This window comes from Lepidochelys kempii, chromosome 2, assembly GCF_965140285.1.
Source record: "Lepidochelys kempii isolate rLepKem1 chromosome 2, rLepKem1.hap1, whole genome shotgun sequence".
NCBI lineage: Eukaryota > Metazoa > Chordata > Testudines > Cheloniidae > Lepidochelys > Lepidochelys kempii.
The window spans coordinates 263,092,038-263,109,442 of record NC_136381.1 but is presented as its reverse complement, the minus strand read 5'-3'; the positions used below and the strand labels follow the sequence as shown (position 1 = coordinate 263,109,442).

Genomic DNA, 17,405 nt, shown 5'->3' with positions numbered 1-17,405 from the left:
TTACAGCAACAGGCGCCTCCCCTGCCCACCCCCCTCCCCGGGCTCAAACTGCCTGGATTGCACAACAAGCCTGGAGGCCGAGGGGGAATCGGGGGGGAGACACTGGTGGGGGAAGCGGGGAGCCAGACTTATCCCACAAGTCAGCTGGCCCCGCCAAACTCAAACGCTCTCTGGTGTACTGAGAGTGAGCCAGCCCCACGTGTGGACCGGTAATACCAACCGCTAGGAAAGGTTAAAAGCATAGAGGGGTGGCAGGGTTCCTCTCTCCCAGCGGGAAATGCATCCTCTTCCCTGGATTAGCGCCGTATTCTGCTGACATCGACCAGAGGGCTTGCTATGGTGCCAGCTGCCAGGACTGCTCATTGATGCAGCAGCTCCCCGGAGCACCTGGACTGGGGGGTTCGCCGCTGCCTTCAGTGGGAGCAAGACTGAATCGGGGCGGGGTGGGAGAGGGAGAAAGAGCGCCCATGCTAAGATCCCTGCCTGGCCTCTCTAAAGCAGGGTTTCATATGTAACAGTGGCACCCAGCTCTTAGATAGCAGTCGGTCTCAATATGCTTTACAAAGGAGGTCAGTGCCATTATCCCATTTTACAGGTGGGGAAACCAAGGCACAGGGCTGTGACATGACTTGCCTGAGGTCACCCATGAGGGCAGTGGCCAAGCAGGGAATAGAACCCAGGTCTGCCAAGTCCCAGTCTCGTGAGCTACCCCCTAGACTTCCCTCCAGTTCCATTCAGGGCCAAAGGGAAAGTGCCGGCCCCACATTTAACTGATAAATTGTAGGAGTTAGAGAGACAGAGTTACTAGAGGCTCTAGTCCAGGGGTTCTCAAACTGGGGGTTGGGACCCCTCAGGTGATCACGAGGTTATTACATGATGGGCCATGAGCTGTCAGCCTCCACCCCAAACCCCGCTTTGCACTCAGCATTTATAATGGTGTTAAATATATAAAAAAGTGGTTTTAATTTCTAGGGCAGGGTCAGACTCAGAGGCTTGCTTTGTGAAAGGGGGCACCAGTACAAATGTTTGAAAACCATTGCTCTAGTCCATACCCCAGGGGTCCATACAGGATGGGGCCTGCCTGTATAAAGCAGGGCTTGGGCCTATGGCTAGCGCTAAACAGCCCAGCCTGGGGCCTCCAGCCCCCGCGGGGGGGGGGGGGGGGGAGGCTATTGTGCAGCGTCTTCTCTAGAGCTCTTCACCAATATCCAGCCCCAATTCCTGATGTCTTTGGCAACCTGGCAAGACTAAACATCAGAGCTAGGTTCCCACCTCTGCCGCTGACTTGCTGTGTGACCTTGGCCAAGTCTCCTCTGGGCTACCAAGACAATCAAGGCAGCAGCTGCCCAGGCTGGTTACCAGGGCTGGGTCCCATTTACCACAGCAGGAAACAGCTGTCGTCGAACCAGCACCTCGGAGCTGCTCACAGCGACGGGACTAGAGCGAGGCACATTGCAGCAGTCCAGCGTGAAGCAGCTTTGTTGATTCCTCCCTTCCCAATTTCCCACTGATTTACCCCATTGACCCTTCTCTCCCATCCCATCCGTAGTCCTGCCAGCCGAGAGCCAGGATCCACTCCCCTCTTCTCAGCAAGCACACACGTACACAGGAGCCCATCGAGCAAGGGGAAGGAACAGCTAGGACACTGGCTCCTGGTGCTGAAGGAACCAGTTCCTCGGGGGGAGCAGCCATCCAGAGGCCAGGAGGTTTTGGAAGCTAGATTTGCACCTGGCAGCTCCCAGGCCGATGCTGCCACATCAGTTCCATTCAGAGGATTGCCTATCCTTTAGTGGCAGAGCACGCCACAGCGACGGCTCCGCAGCCGGACGTCCCTTATTTGCACCCATGGCAAGGGCAGCTGCCATGCAAGTTTTCCCCGCCCGTATGATGCAGCCAGCAGGGGCATTCACTGTTGGTCTCCCTGCCTAGACTGACACCCCAGAGGCCGCCTGCACTGATGGTTCCGTGACTCAGCCCATTTCCCACCCTGCCCTGGTTTCCTAGCAGATGATGGTGTCAGCAATACAGTGACCAACTTACACATTCGGGGCAGATGCTCCAACCACCCCTGGAGAATCCCAACCCCAGCCCACTAACAGGCACCAACAAAGTTATCGAGGGCCAGGGACATCTGTCTACCGCAGGCATGAGGGCCCCTGGGCTCAGCTCTGGAGACCATGGGCAGAATTGCTGCAGGGGCAAACCGGCCTGGCTTCGGAAGTCAGTGGAGTTGTGCCAATATACAAACAGCAGAGACTTTAGCCAGGACTACATAGCAGCTATTCTGATCTCACTTCACAATCAGGGACGTTGCGGCACGGTTACTAGCTGTTTGTCCAAATACAAGTTTAAGTCTCCTAAACTTCAAGTTATTTTATTCCGGGGGGGGGGGGGGGGGGGGAGTTTACAAAACTTCCTGTGTAAGTACATTTAAAAAAAACGGGGGAAATTTAAAAGAAAAAAGTGTCAGATTAAAAAAAATTTAAAAAACCAACAAAACCCTTCAGCGCAGTAAAAACACACACGGATAGCAACGTCTTTTAGGCTATTAAAGCAGAAACTGTTCATCTCCAGCTGCCTGGTTTTCAGTTTACTTGCTACGTCACCCCCTGTTTACTTGCTACGTCACCCTCTGCTTGAAACGGACTAGATCCATTGTCCGTTTTTGTTGGACATCATGTTCCAGGCTGCTTTAACCTTGCTGGTTCTCATGCACTAACACAGCGGGTTGAAGACATTCACCTCAGGCAATAGTCAAAACCCAAACAAGATCTCTCTTCTATTACATTCTCTCCCCAAGCTTTTCAGTAAAATTCTGGTTCAACAGGAGGTTCTGTAGTTGACGTTGGTTTTCTAAAATATCTAACTCTGGGCACACAAGTACTTGACAGCGACCTGATAAACATTTCCAAACAAAGGCCTCCATTCTGCAAGAGGTTCGCTTCCCCGGCATACAGTTATCCCCCTGCAGACATACAGGAGGGATCTGTGCACCTGGCTTTAAACCCTTTGTGGGCACAAGACACAGCAGGGCAGGGCAAGCTCAGCAGAATCAGAGAAATAGGCCAGTGGAGCAGCCTTGGCCAAGCTAAGGGCTAGACTCCTCTAAAAAGCTTTACCGGTGTAACTGCAATTATACTGGCATAAGAAAGTGCATATGCTGGTATAAATGTGTCTACACTAGGCATCTATGCTAGGGCATCAGTAGCATAGATAAGGGCATAAAAAAAAACACCCCCACCAACCTCTGGGCTAGATCCTCAGCTGGTGTGAACTGGTACAGTTCAATGCACTCTCAATCCAGTGACTTCACAGCTGCTCTGATTTGTACCAGCTGAGGATCTGGTCCTGTAACTTCAGTTTGGACAGCATCCCTTTAAACCAAGGCCCTAGCAGTTCCAGTCTTTCCTGCACTTCCCTGCAGCTCAGACATCTGAGTCAGTGTCGTGGCGGCCGCTTGGCGTGGCGGTCTGGGGGGGACTCTCTGCCGTTTCCCTGGCCCCTGGAGGGGGAGTGCCGGCTGTGGCGGTCCCTGCTGCCACTCCTGTCATTCCTGTGGGCTGGGAGATGTCGGCGAGGGGGGCTCCCTCCCATGCCCTCGCTGCTGGAGGAGTCCATGTCATGCCGCCGCCTGCCGGGCTGCTTCTGTGCCTCTGGGCCCGGTGATGAATGGCTGTCACGCCAGCCGTCTGCAAGCCGCCGGGAGGATGATGAATGGTCCTTGGAGGGTGGGGCTTCCCGCCTCCTCCTGCAACAGAGAAGATGGGTCAGAGCCTGCGGGTGCAAACCCCGCGGCCCCCGAGAGGGGAAGAGAACAGACCCTCGGAGCAGGAATGGAGACACAAGTGATAAGGGACCAGTCCCTGTATGCTCTAGCCTGGCTGAAAGGATGATGCAGGCAATGCTGAGATACTGCTCTGCACAGGGGAACATAGCCCAGGGAAGAATCCTACCCTGTCTGCATCTTCCCCTTCCCTTGGGCACGATCCCACCCCCAGTCTTGGGGCTGGGCTACGGGGGACCCAATTCTAGGACAACGAGAACAAAGTTCTTCCAAACTAGGGGCCAGGTTCTGCTTTCAGTTACACCCAGCTAACCCTGCTGCCATGCCCAGTGTCAATGCAGTTAACCCTGGATTTACGCCTCTGACAGAGATCAGAGTCTGGCCCTAGAAAAATTCATTCAGGGGGGAGTTATTCTCCTGCAAAACTGTTCACACTCGCTGTTCTGTTAAAGCCAGTTCATTTCAGTCCATGGCCAGGCCTCCAGGCTGGAGTGACAGCAGTGCATTTGTAATCAACTGTAGGTCACAAGGGCTGCTGGATGCATAGGGGACACCCAGGGAAATCTCCCTGATCTGCACAATGCTCATCAGCATGCCCTATGGTTTGCATACAAAGCACAGAGCCCCTCAGCTGAGATTTAACAGCTGCTGCTATGGAGAGGCCGCCTATTCCTGGGACTTCATTTCTTTTGCCGCAATATACTCCAGGACGTTTACTGCTATTAACACGTGGGGTTAGCGTAAGCCATCACCACTAGCTACACTGGCAGATCCTCTGGGGAAGGGTGTGCTGCACTGCCTTGAAATACCCCGTGCTCCCTCACCGACATTGGCCAGGGCTCTCCATGCCACTGGTACAAGCCAGCAAGGTGCCCCTGGTGACTTGGTTTTGAAAAAGGCAGCATGGGGGCTCGAGTCAGACCACTGGTGAAGGGACAATCTCCACGTCACCACATTCACGGCATGGGTAAGGGGTGTTAAATGACCCCAATGAGCCAGCGGGAGAAGAGACAGACTGCTGGCGGTCCCCTCTGGACACGGCCAGTTACTCTGTAGTCTACACGGGAAGGAATATTAAAAAAAAAAAAAAAAAAAAAAAAAAAGCAGCCGGGTTGGTAGGCTTGTTTCTGGGATTCCACGGACATGTCCCTTATACAGAGTGCGGCAGCTCTTGGCTCACAGCGCCCTCGTGTGTTAAGTATTTGCAAATGCGTCAAAAAAAAAACGTGAATGCACTAAAATGTAACCTTCACACGCCAGGTAAGCATGGGCCAAATGAGAAAAGCCCTTGGGACCCCCTAGTTCTGATCTCACACAGGTGTTACCCCTGGGTAATGCCATGATCCTCAACTGAGTTACTCCTGGATTACACTGGTACAAGCGAGAGGAGAATGTAGGCTTGTTTATGCTAAGAACTATCCGCACTGACTCCCGTATACTGTGTGTGTGGATTGTGGTGAAGGCTAAGGCAGTGGGTCTCAAACTTTTGTCCTGGTGACCCCTTTCACACAGCAAGCCTCTGAGTGCCACCCCCCTTATAAATTAAAAACACTTTTTAAAAAAAAAATATATTTAACACTATTATAAATGCTTGGAGGCAAAGCGGGTTTTGGGATGGAGGCAGACAGCTCGTGACCCTCTCCTCCACATGGACAAACCTCAAGACCCCCAGTTTGAGAACCCCTGAGCTAGCGAGTCCTAGTCCTGAGCCAACACCCCATTGTGTGAGGAGCTGTACAAAAGCAGAACAAGACGACAATCCCTGCCACCAAAAGATCTTACAAACTATTCTGTAAGATATTAATATTGAAACAAAATGTTCTAACCGTGGCTTCTCTCCTGCCATATGGGGTACAGGTTTCAAACAGTGCGTAGAGAAATACTTAAAAAAAAAAAAATTAAGAGCAGGATCTTGTTTTTAAATGAGCAAATAGCTAAATACTACCTAGACCCCGCAATTATACTGTAAGTTACAGTCAGACCAAAGTCTCTGTCTATCCTTGATCCAACATCCTGTAGCCATGGTTCTCAGTTCAGCACTGGAGAGATGCAGGCTGGTTTGTAGCATAGTATTACAGCAAGAATCCATTCTAACACCACTGATTAAAATCAAAGAGGTGTTCTGCCCTGGACTCTGGAGTCTGAGATGTGGCACGCTCGGTCGAATGGTCCAAGGAGCAGTGTGCTATAGACTGCATGGAGAGAGAAGTCATTTAGCGCTTAATGGATGGACGATTTGTACTGGTGCTTGTTTGGGGGCATAGCTAGTACGGAAGTTAATCTAAAGCTGCTACACAGAGGGCTGGGGAAGAGGATGACGCACTGAGATTGGCAAGAGGCCCAGAAAATACCTACCCGCCACAACAGAAGAGCGCTCAGCAGGTTACTCCATTGAATGTTTGCATTTCAATCCCCACTAGAGAGGGCGGGGGGGCTGGCTCGGTACGACATGCCAATCCACAGCACCAATGCCCCCCCCGAGCCTTTTTACTACCCGGGGAGCTAGCAGAGAGACTCTCACGGGGTGGGGTCCAGCCACACCTGGAGCAGCTGCCGCACGTGGGCTCACGGCATTGTACAGGTGTGGCACAAATCAAGGTGCTACCTGACCCAATGCTGCTAATGTCAGAGAGTCTTCACAACAAGCGTCCTACCCCGGGGAGCAAATCCAACTACCGTGCGTCGAGCCCCAGCTTTAGTCAGTCACGGCTAATGCAACACCCCCTTCCCCGCCTCCACCCACGGCCAATCTGTGAAGCTAGGTCACAAGAAGAAAATGAAGTGAGCTGTAGCTCACAAAAGCTTATGCTCAAATAAATTGGTTAGTCTCTAAGGTGCCACAAGTCCTCCTTTTCTTTTTGCAGATACAGACTAACGCGGCTGCTACTCTGAAAGAAGAAAATGGTTTCCCTCCCGCCCCCACTCCCATGACACACACACTCTGACCTCCCTTGTCTGGGGAAAGGAGAGAGCACAATGCAGCAGACACACTTGCCACACAAAGGCTGCGGCAGGGAGGCTTTCCAGGCTGCTTGTTTTCTACGCACTTTCTAGCGACACAGCTGTGTCGCTACATGCCAAGAGCTCTCCCTCTGACAAACAAAATCCACCCCCAACGGGAGGCAATAGCTTTGTCAGCAGGAGAGCACTCCGGCCGACAAAGAACTGTTCACACCGGTGCTTCTCTTCGGCAAAACTTTTGTTGTTCGGGGGCTGTGGGGGGGGGTGTTTTTCGCACCTCTGAACTACAAAAGTTTTATTGATGAAAGTGCAGGGTAGTCAATGCCTGAGTTTGAGCCCCTTCCTGACCCTGCAGCTCACAACACAGGAGTAACTGAGTGAAATTCTCCAGCCACACAGAACGTCAGAAGTTGGTCTTGGTGTTATAACACTGGACTCGGACGACATGATTTCAATTCCCAGGTCTAATATCAACTTCCTCTGTGATCTGGAGCTCTGTGCCTCAGTTTTGCCATCTACAAAATGGGGCTATAATACCTAACACACTTCATGGAGCTATAATATCTAACACACTCACAGGTTATACAGGAGGTCAGACAAGAAGATCTAATGGTCCCTTCTGGCCTTGGAGCCTATGACTGCCCTTGTGTTTGTACAGTGCCTAGCAAAATGGGGTCCTGATCCCTGACTGGGGTCTTTAGTTGGTGTTGGCCCTGCTTTGAGCAGGGGGTTGGACTGGATGACCTCCTGAGGTCTCTTCCACCCCTAATCTTCTATGATTTTAGACACTGCCATGAAAGAGAAAGATAGCAGCAGCTCTGGTACCTTTCCCCATGATCTGGAGAGGGGGAGGAGGTGGTGGTGGCTGCTTCTTTCTTGTGATGTTTCTCCTTTTCCTTCTCTTTCTTGTGTTTTTTCTTCTTTTTCTTCTTCTTCTCCTTTTTGGATTTCTTGCTGCTCTCGGGCCTGCACGGTTAAAGAAACAGGGAGACATGCTAACGGCACCAGCACTTCTTTGAAAGCGCAGCTGCATTCGCTGACCAGGGGCAAGTTGCCAGGTCTCAGCCCAGTGCCTGTCCTCAGTGGCTCACTGCTGTGGATCACTCCATGAAAGTTTTGCAAGAACGGATTAAGCCCTGAGCTGCTCACCAGCTGCTGCAGCTATCTAATAATCTAGCTGTGTGACTGGTTGATTCACGCACATGGTATTGTTTCTTCCACACGATTGGTTAGCCCAGTGATTCTCAACCCGCGGGCCGTTTGCGGCCCAATCAGTGCCCAGTTGCAGCCCGTGTGACATGCTCAGGGGCATACAGGTAGCATTTATAGTGTGCGGATGCGGCCCACATAACACAGAGAGCTGCAGGTGTGGCCCACCATGGTAAATAGACTGAGAACCACTGGGTTAGCCTCATCTTTATGAAACCACTTCTGCGCGGAAGGAAGTTAGTTTGGGATTAAACGAATCCGAGCTGCTAGCTGCAACTTTGCAGATGTCCACACGCAAAAGGCTTTGCTGGCAGGGAGCTCTGTGAAATCAAAGTGGGTGCAGACGCAGTCAGAGGGGAATCTGATTGACAGAGACACCCGGCTGTGGGTGAACAGCGTCTCACGATAGCCCACCGCAGCTCCCGCTGTGCGTCAAGCATAAGTGGGTTGCTCTTACCATGCCTCTTCCGCCTTTTCCTCCTTGCCCACCTTTCTCTTCGCCCCTGAGGCCTCCGGACTGTTTGCCGCTCTCTGATGCTAGATTTTCACAAGACAAAATGATGCACGAGACCGTCAGGCTGAGCGTGCCCATGGTTAACAACACAGAGCAGGTCCCACTGTATTATTGAGCAATACCAAGATTAAACAAGGTGGCAACGTAGCTGGGGGGCGGGGGGGGGGTGGGGGTTGGGGGCAGGGCTGGCAGCGTGGAGCTCCTTCGTTCTCACTCCGACGCCAATTCCCTGCTATGTGGCGCTGTCCACTGCACATAAAGGTTACACCCTGCGAGTTAGGTCACAGCCATGACAGCGCTGGGGCGACAGCTGGTGCTGACCGGCAGTGCCCCCCTGCAGGAGGGCAAAGTGGCACCATCTTAGACCCTTGCTCTAGGGATCTTCTCTCTCGCCCTCAAGCTCCTCCCAGCCACGACCTCAGCTTCTCCTTGCATTTCTACTCCCCCCCCGCATCTATTACCCTCCAGCTCTCACGTCTATCTACCCATGGGGCGGTTAGGGTTACTACACCAACTCGGCCGCAAGAGCAAACCCCAATGCTCACAAGAAGGGATTTGATATTGTAGCTCCCGCTTCTCAGCCCCAGAACTGGGCTGACCCCAAGCCAAACTCTCCTGAAAGTTGGGGGATGTGTCCGTATCGAGGGATTTGCCCTGTTACAAAGATAGGTGCTGGCTGCGAACTTTAGAGTTAGTCTGAAATGCTCCCAGAGTTCAAGAAGGTCAGGGGCCCAGAAAGCCAATTCAGGCTTATTTCTGTTATCCAGGTAATAAAGCTATATCCCTCCTGCCCAAAATCCTGCTCCCATGACATCAGTGACAAAATTCCAGATCCATTTGAACAGATGGAGAAAGGACGGTCTCTAGTAAAAGCCCTGGCCAGGGGCTGAGGACAGTTGGGTTCAATTCCTGCTCTGCCACAAACTTCCTGTGAGAGCTTGGGCAACTCACTTACTCTCTGTGCCTCAGTTCTCCCATGTATAAAACAGGGCCAATACTTCTGTAGCTCACAGGGGTGCTATCAGGATAAAATCCACTAGTGATCAGGAGGCACTCAGATACTAGCGAGGAGGGCCACGTCAGCACCTACACAGACATGCGAGTAGGATCAACCCCTTAAAAAAACCAAACAAAACAAAACACACACCCCAATGCAGCCCTCACAATTTGCACGAGCAATGTGGAATGTGAAACTAACCCCAGAAAGTTACACTCTGGGAGTTTCTCTTGGACGGTAAAAATTAGTGTAGACGCAGCAGGGATCAAGCCTCTCCTATGCTCTGCAAAGCACCTAGCATGCAGAATGACGAGCACAGGGTGGAAAGACTTACAGTAAAAACAGAAAGCCCCAGTTTGGCAGCCTCTTTGTCCTCTTTGGAGAGCATCATTCTGCCAGCACCACCACTGGGGGGAAAATAAAAAGTAAAGATACACACACATACACGAGCGTACTGCAGGATTTTCTCTAGTCACCATGAGGGATGAGCCAATGACACTTTTGGAGCAATGCCTACTGGTTAAAGCAGGGGACTGGCAGTCAAGAATTCCTGAGATCTGTTCCCGCTCGGCTACTGAGTGACTGCGTCATCTTGGGAGAGTCATTTAACTTCTGTGCTGCCTCAGTTTCCTCTTGGGGCATGAGGATTCATCAGTGTTTGGAAAGGCCTTTGAAAACTCTCTGATGAATGCGCTAGACCGGGGCACAGTATTACTGTTATTACTGTTAGCTTTTTTGACTACTGCTGTGCACTGAGCAGATGCAGAGAACTATCCACGATGGTTCCAAGATCTCTTTCTTGAGTGATAACAGCTAATTTAGACCCCATCATGTTTACGTATAGTTGGAATTATTTTTTCCTCGTGTGTATTACTTTGCACATATAAACACTGAATTTCATCTGCCATTTTGTTGCCCAGTCACCCAGTTGTGGGAGAGCCCTTTAACTCTTCACAGTCTGCTTTGGACTTAACCATCTTGAGTAATTTCGTATCATCTGAACATTTTGCCACCTCGCAGTTTATCCCCTTTTCCACATCGTTTGTGGTTTTGGGGTCACCAGATTTCCTGCTTTAGCCACCAGAGGTTCTAAAGAGCAGGGAAAAGCACTGGAATTCTTATGCTAGTGGAAAATAGCCCCATACCTGGAACTCCCCAGCCCCAAGACACGGTCTGTATCCTTCTCATTGCGCTCTGCTCCGTCACGCTTACAGACCTCAGCGAGATCCTAGGAAGGAACAGGTTAGAAGGAGCAGTAAGTCCGTGGACCTGACCAGTTAACCACATCCATGTATTAGAAGAACTGGGAGCGCTGAATTCTTCAATACTGTATTTTCCATAGTCAGGAGCACCCCTTGTGGAGCACTCAGGTGACCTGTATGTCCCCAGACTGAATGGAAATAGGAACAAGCTTTCAGTTGACTAAACCATGAGGCCCCACCATCACCACCCCATTTCTATGGCCCTTTTCAAGCAGCAGATCTCAATGCACTTTGCAAAGACAGGCCCCGATCCTGTAATGGACAGCAACAGGGCTGACCAAAACGGTCTCGTTGAAGTTAATGCACAAGTGCAGCAAATCCACCCCATTCTGCCAGTGGGATGATTGGGACCATAGGCACAGATCCCAGTGGGGTTCAATCAGGTATGTTCAGAAAGGGCAACTCACACTGACTTATCTGTGCCACATGGAAATTCAGCCTCCCAGGGCATTTTCAGTAGGAGCCCCCCCTCTTTTCCCTTCCCTGTAGGGCACCAGCCGATCGTCACTCTCAGCCCAGGAAGTGGTTATGTTCCAGCACTACTGTTTGTACCTTGTACACAGCTTGTAAGAGCTGGGGAAGCCTCTGAGATCCAAGGGGCTGCGTGTAACACTGGTACTCTGCTAAGCCTACAAAACTGCTGTGGGACAAGCAATCATCCGAGGGAGCAGCTGACTGAGCATGGTCTGGAGGAAACAGCACTAGAGTGGGAGTCAGGACACCTGGGTTCTATTCCTGGCTCTGCCTCTGACCTTCCAGGCAAGTCTGTGCCTCTCCTATCCTCTGCCTGTCTTGTCAGTTTAGACTATAAGTGCTTCAAGGCCGGGTCTGCCTCTCCATGTGTTTGTACAGTGCCTATTGCAGAGGAGTCCTGGCCTCAGTAGGGGCCACTATACAATATTGTTCTATAAATAAATAAGGTCCTGATTGCACAGCCTCTGAGCACTATAGCAGTAGAGCGATTCATGGGCAGTTCACAGAGAGAGGTAAATTCTGCCTAGTACATTTCCAGTGAATCCCTCACTTCCATCTTTTTACGTCTTATTCATCATTAATGTTGCATAGAGGCAGAATTTGAAAGTTAGCAAGTCCCAGTGCAGCGTATATTCACAGCAGTGTATGCTCATTCCCACTTAAGTGCCAATAATGACAGCCAGACTGGGGGGAGGAAGAAGGAGAGAAAAAGAGTTTTAAGGTGTCATCTGGCCGGCAAAACCAATAGAGCTACAAATAATCACTCCCCAGTGGCGTGTACACCATTCAATTTTAGCTCTGCCAGATCCCAAGACCCAGAACTTTAAAAATCACCTCATTCTGGTTACCATCTTGCTAACAACTTCCTAGTTCTGACCTGAGTCCAGCAGCGGATGTCTCTAGAACCAGCTACCCCAACTGAAGCAGCTTTGTACAAAGCACAACTCAACTAAAGCTCAGGAGACACTGGCTATTTAAGTCATGTCAGACTAAGGGCTTGTCTATAGCAGGGAAATTAATTTGGATTACGGTAGGGTGTGAATTTAAAGCTAAATAGCTATACCTGATTAACGCCCTAGGTGGATGCTCTTATTCTGGAATAATCCTTGTCTGTTCAAAGTAACACACTCTTTTTCCAGAGTACGAGTGTCCATAGAGGGAGTTAATCAGGAATAGCTGTTCCAGACTATGTAGACAAGCCCTTAGATTGGGCAAGGAAGCACGATGGTAATCAGAGTGATGTGATTTTTTTTTTAAAAAAAAGAACTGATATTTCATGACCCAGCAGGGCTGGGAACATTTTGGAAGCAGCAGTAGAAATGCTTTATGGACCAAGTGAACTTTCTTAGAGCCCCAGTCATGAATCCAGGCTCCAAAATAAAGTATTAAATGTCAGTAGGCTCATGAGTCAAACCCAGATAACTTGGTATGGAGAGGGCCTGTGGCCCTGCTGGAGCGCCACTTCCCGCTCTCTCCCCTGAATCTCTCGCACAAAGACCCCACCTCTCACACTCAGATGCCTACCGTACCTCTTTGCTCAGGCCCGTGGGCTGTTTCTTCACATTCTTGTAGCCCCTGGAAGAAATAAAATCCAGATGAGTTACAAAAGCAAGCGATGGCTGAATCACCCGTTCCGGGAGAGGGGCTGGGAGAAAGGGAGCGAGACACCAAGACTGCTTCTCCATCGGTTGAATTGTTTGAAGATCACCAGGTCACTAGACGCAGAGTTGCTATTGCCACAAGACTGCAGGGGGGCTCAGGAAGTTGGGACATTTATCCAGTCGAACCTGTTTGGTGCTCACAAATGCATTTTTATGTGGTTCTCAGACACCACGGCGATGGGCACCCTAGAAATATCAGACAGAGCTATTTGCCTACAGTCCCACAACACTAGATAAATTATTTGCATTATGACAGTCCCCAGAGGCCCTAACCAAGATCATGGCCCCATTGCTGCACAAACACACACAGTAAGAGATCAAAGAACTTATTAGCTAGGTAGCCACAACAGAGAAATGGTGGAAGAGGAAGTAGAGGTGACTTGCCCAGCTGTACCTGCAGATTTCAGATCAGATGAACCAAACTTCAAGGTGTCTTTTAAACTGTGGTTCTCAATATGTCATAGGCCTTGGAGAGGTCACCCGTTAGACCCACTTGCCACAGACTTACAGAGCCGCCATCATGGCCTCCTGCTCGGCCAGCCGGACTGCAGCCAGCTCGGCTTCTCGGGAGATCTGCACGTCGCCTTGCTTCCCCTTTGCATACCAGGTGAGGTCTTTGCCCTTCTGCCACCTGCCCACTGGAGCCATCAGGGAGTTGCCTGCCATTTAGAACAAGAGAAGCCTTCAAGAGACCTAAAGTGTTAGGCCAGTATGAAACATCACTTCTAAAACAATGCAACCGGACTAACGATAGATCACGCAGGGCCCAACACATAGGGCACAGCACTGGGAGTCAGGACACCCAGGTCTTCCACTGACCTGGGGGGTGACTGCGGACAAGGCACTTCCCCATCCATTCCTCAGTTTATCCATCTGTAAAATGGGACTACTGATCCTGAACTCCTCTGTAAAGTGCTTTGAGATCTACAGGTGAAAAGTGCTATGTAATATCTAAGTGTTATTCTTGACAAGGTCCATGGTGTGATTCAAGGGCTCCTATATAAGTCTAGGGGCTGATTATTTATTCTGAGGTGAAAAGACAGCATTTGGGCCAATCTGTCCCAGCCATTCAGCTTCCACTAATAGCAAACAATAACGTCTTACATTTCTATAGCACTTTTCATCCTCAGGGATCCAGAAGGGCTTTGTAACTCTATATGCATCGCTGTACTGAAATGCGGCCACCTCTGGGGTGCATGGTGGCAGCCAAACAGCACACAGCACAATGTACAACTTGGGGAGGGAGGGTGGCCAGACCCCAGGGCAAACCACAAAGCCTACAAAAGTTCCATTTAATGAACATACAGGGTGAACAGGACCTCAGGTTTTTATATCACAACAAATCCCAAAGTGATTTAGCAGCAGTACTGACTGTATGAATAGGGTTCACTTTGCCCAGCAGTGAAATTCAGCTACCTGTAGGTTGCTTGCTAAGGGAAGTGGTAAATTCTCCATCAAGTAGTTTCTATAAATGGAGATTGGCCATCTTTTTAGAAACAAGCTGCTTTAATTCCAACCCAAATAATTGGGTTTCCCACAGGAATCACTTGGTGAGGTTACATAGGAGGCCAAATTAGATGGTCAGAATGGTCCCTTCTGGCCTTAAAAATCAATGAAACACAGTAGTGTTTAAGACCACCACCATGACAGCTCTTAGGACATAAAGCAAAGAGCAACACCATCTCCACGTTTATAATATTAACACCAATATTCCCGTGTGTCCAGTTCCTAGTTACCACATGGACATGACATAAAATAACTGTCATAGCTGGTCCCCCTGCGTCGGCAGCCTCAGCAGAGAGACCAAATCCTCCTGTTGGCTCCAGAAGTGGTGCTCTCAGGTTGGGATCGGTGCTCACGGGGGAATGGCAGCAGGGAAGGTGAAAGCATGGTGCCCATGCCATGTGCGTCCTGTAGTATACCAAGGACATCAGCCTCCAGCGCTGCCTGTCAGGCACCTTTCACAAGAGCTGAATTCACACAAGACACTTTATGCAATGACAAGATCAACTCTTACCCAGGTAATTTTCCCTCTGTTTATCCGTCTTCACATCCTCCCAGTTGAACTGGTCCTGCCCACCCCTCACTCCTCCCCTGGAGGAGCCGAACATGGTGCGGGAAGAAACAGCCTGCGGAGCTGGAAGTGAAATCGATCACCACGAGGTGCGCAGATCTCTGCCCTGAGTCGTCCAGATCTAGTAAACAGAGCAGGACAATCCCGAGGGTTACAGACCACATCCGACAGCCAACCAGCTTCCGCCAGACCCACATCATGTCTTCCCCCTCTGGCGCGCGAGCCATGATGGGACGGTGGCAAAGGACTGATTTTCCTAGGGGGGGCACTGACTGCTAGAATCTGCACTAATTCCTGCAGCTGGCCCAGGGTGCTGTGAATGGCAGCTTCCCGTGTTAGCCTGCCCCCACAATACCTCTGTGGGGATTCACCCCCCCAGAGACAGACAGTGGCATTTCAGCTGGAGGTGCCTGCGCTCGTCTGGCTGGGGTTCTACAGAGGATCAAATGAGAGTGCATCCTTTGGGCACCCCCACTTTTTGGCTAAGGCTGGGAGGGAGAGGCTAAGGCTGTTTTCTGCCAGCATGATCTTCCCACTGGCGAGCCTTCCTCCGCCCCTAGGTTTACAGTGGCAGACAGAGGTGGAAAGCTGAGTTGAATCCATTCCACTGTCCACGCAAAGTACTTGGTGGCACCGTCCTACCCCTAGAGGAGAGCAAGAATAGGTGTCCTGGGGCAGATTCCTTCTGCCATCCAGGCCCTTTGCAGGCTATCCCAAGGCATGTGGGGCAAAAAAGGACACAGGGTCACATCTAGCAGAACACAGGAGTTGCACGCCAAGGGAGACTCTCGGTTCTTGAGGGCACCATCCTGACAGAGAGGCAGTGCAGTGCTTCAGAGGAAGGCAAAACACCCTCATAGTGCCCCGGCAGATTTTTCACTGTTGTATATGAGGAGGAGAAGCTCTTCCTGACCCCCATGGCAATCAGCTTGTGCCCTGAAGCATGAGATTTGATCCACCCCATACCTCAGCATGTAGAGAGCTATTGGTATTTTTATACTGCGCCGTGAACACGAACACACACGCATACTATTTTGCAGACTCCCGGAAACACAGAGTTCCTCCCAGGAGAGGCCTCACAGGAGACAGAAGCGACACAACCTGCTTTCCCCACAGTAACAAGGAACAAACCTCTGTGACACAGAGTTCCTCTAGGTTTTCCATCTCTTTCCATGCAATGACCAGCCCCCAAGTCTCCCTCCCAAGCAACATGCCCCCGGGGGAGGGTGTGGAGAAAACTGGCTCTAAATTACCCCTTCCTTTACAGTTCCCAGGATATCCAGGTCTTTCCTTCAGAGTAGCAGCCGTGTCAGTCTGCATTCACAAAAAAATAAATGGAGGACTTGTGGCACCTTGGAGACTAACAAACCTATCGGAGTGGAAGCTTTCGTGAGCCACAGCTCACTTCAGCGGATGCATGCTTTCTTTGCATCTCTGCTTTAGGCCCAAACGCGGCAAGCTCACGCACTCTCAGCCACACCGAGCTGCAGGATGGGGGTCGAGGGGGGGGGGAGGGCTGTCTTAGGGATGTTTATTTTTGCAGAGCATGTTGTCAGCACAGCCATCAACCATAACAGGGATCGACAGATGTAAGAACAGCTCCTGGACGTCGCCCGGCCCTTTTTTTTTTTTTTTTACACCCAGCTACCGCGTGCAAACATTCCTTATGAGGCAGCAAACCAAATCCTCTCCCTTAGGCCTTTAGACAGGGCTCATAAGGCTGGTTCCTTCTTTCTGCAGGCAGCAGAGTTCCTTTCACCAGGATTTTAAACCCAACCACACATGGCTCTAATGCCGGATCCCAACCCCCGCTCCCAGCCACCGCCTCATTACCGGAAGACGCTGCGTGCAGCAGTCAAAGGCGAGCGGGCTCAGTGCCCGCTTCATGCTCCGCCGGCCCGGCGGGGCCCCTGGCTCCACGCCTCCAGCGCCTCGGTCCCTGCAGCGGGGCCCTCCCTTGCAATACCCCAATACCTTGCAATAACCGGCACTGCAAGCAAAGGGAACCCCCCCCCTCGGGGCGGGGCTGAGCCGCTTCCAGCCCGCGCCAAGGCGGCAGAACGCGGGTCCGCCCCGCGCCGGACCCGAACCCGCCCCCGGGACGGCGACTCGCGAGAAGCCGCCGCAGGGCTACCAGCGTGCCTAGGGAGCTACCACTGCGATGGGCAGCCGCGCGCGGGGGGGAGGAGAGCGCAAGCTGTACCAAGTGGCTGCAGGGGCGGGGGTGCGCAGGCAGCAACTCGGCGCCTTCGGGTGGAGAAGGGAGCCCACAGCGCTTGCCCCCGCCCGGGCGGGGAGGCCGCGCGAGCCTGCAGGGGCTGTGCGCGCGCGCGCGAGTGACTTCGTGCCTCTGGAGTCCAAGGGGGCTGCTCCGTGGGCAAAGGCAGCCGCGCGTGGGTGGGTGTGTAAGGAGCTGAGTGTAAATTTACACCCCCAGGGGAGTTTCAGCCCCTGCATTTGCAAGGTATT

At 51.5% G+C, this 17,405-nt stretch overlaps 1 protein-coding gene across 1 annotated transcript; it reads right to left on the bottom strand.

The window, feature by feature from the left end:
• Positions 1-2,813: 2,813 nt before the first annotated feature.
• C2H1orf35 (chromosome 2 C1orf35 homolog) lies at positions 2,814-17,075 on the bottom strand. The gene is given in 11 exon segments (XM_073334832.2): positions 2,814-3,452; positions 3,454-3,748; positions 7,571-7,711; positions 8,412-8,491; positions 9,800-9,872; positions 10,611-10,693; positions 12,731-12,776; positions 13,371-13,521; positions 14,880-15,057; positions 16,190-16,250; positions 16,770-17,075. Coding segments are annotated over 9 exon segments (990 nt in total). The 5' UTR covers positions 14,974-15,057; positions 16,190-16,250; positions 16,770-17,075; the 3' UTR covers positions 2,814-3,425.
• Between the last annotated feature and the right edge of the window lie 330 nt (positions 17,076-17,405).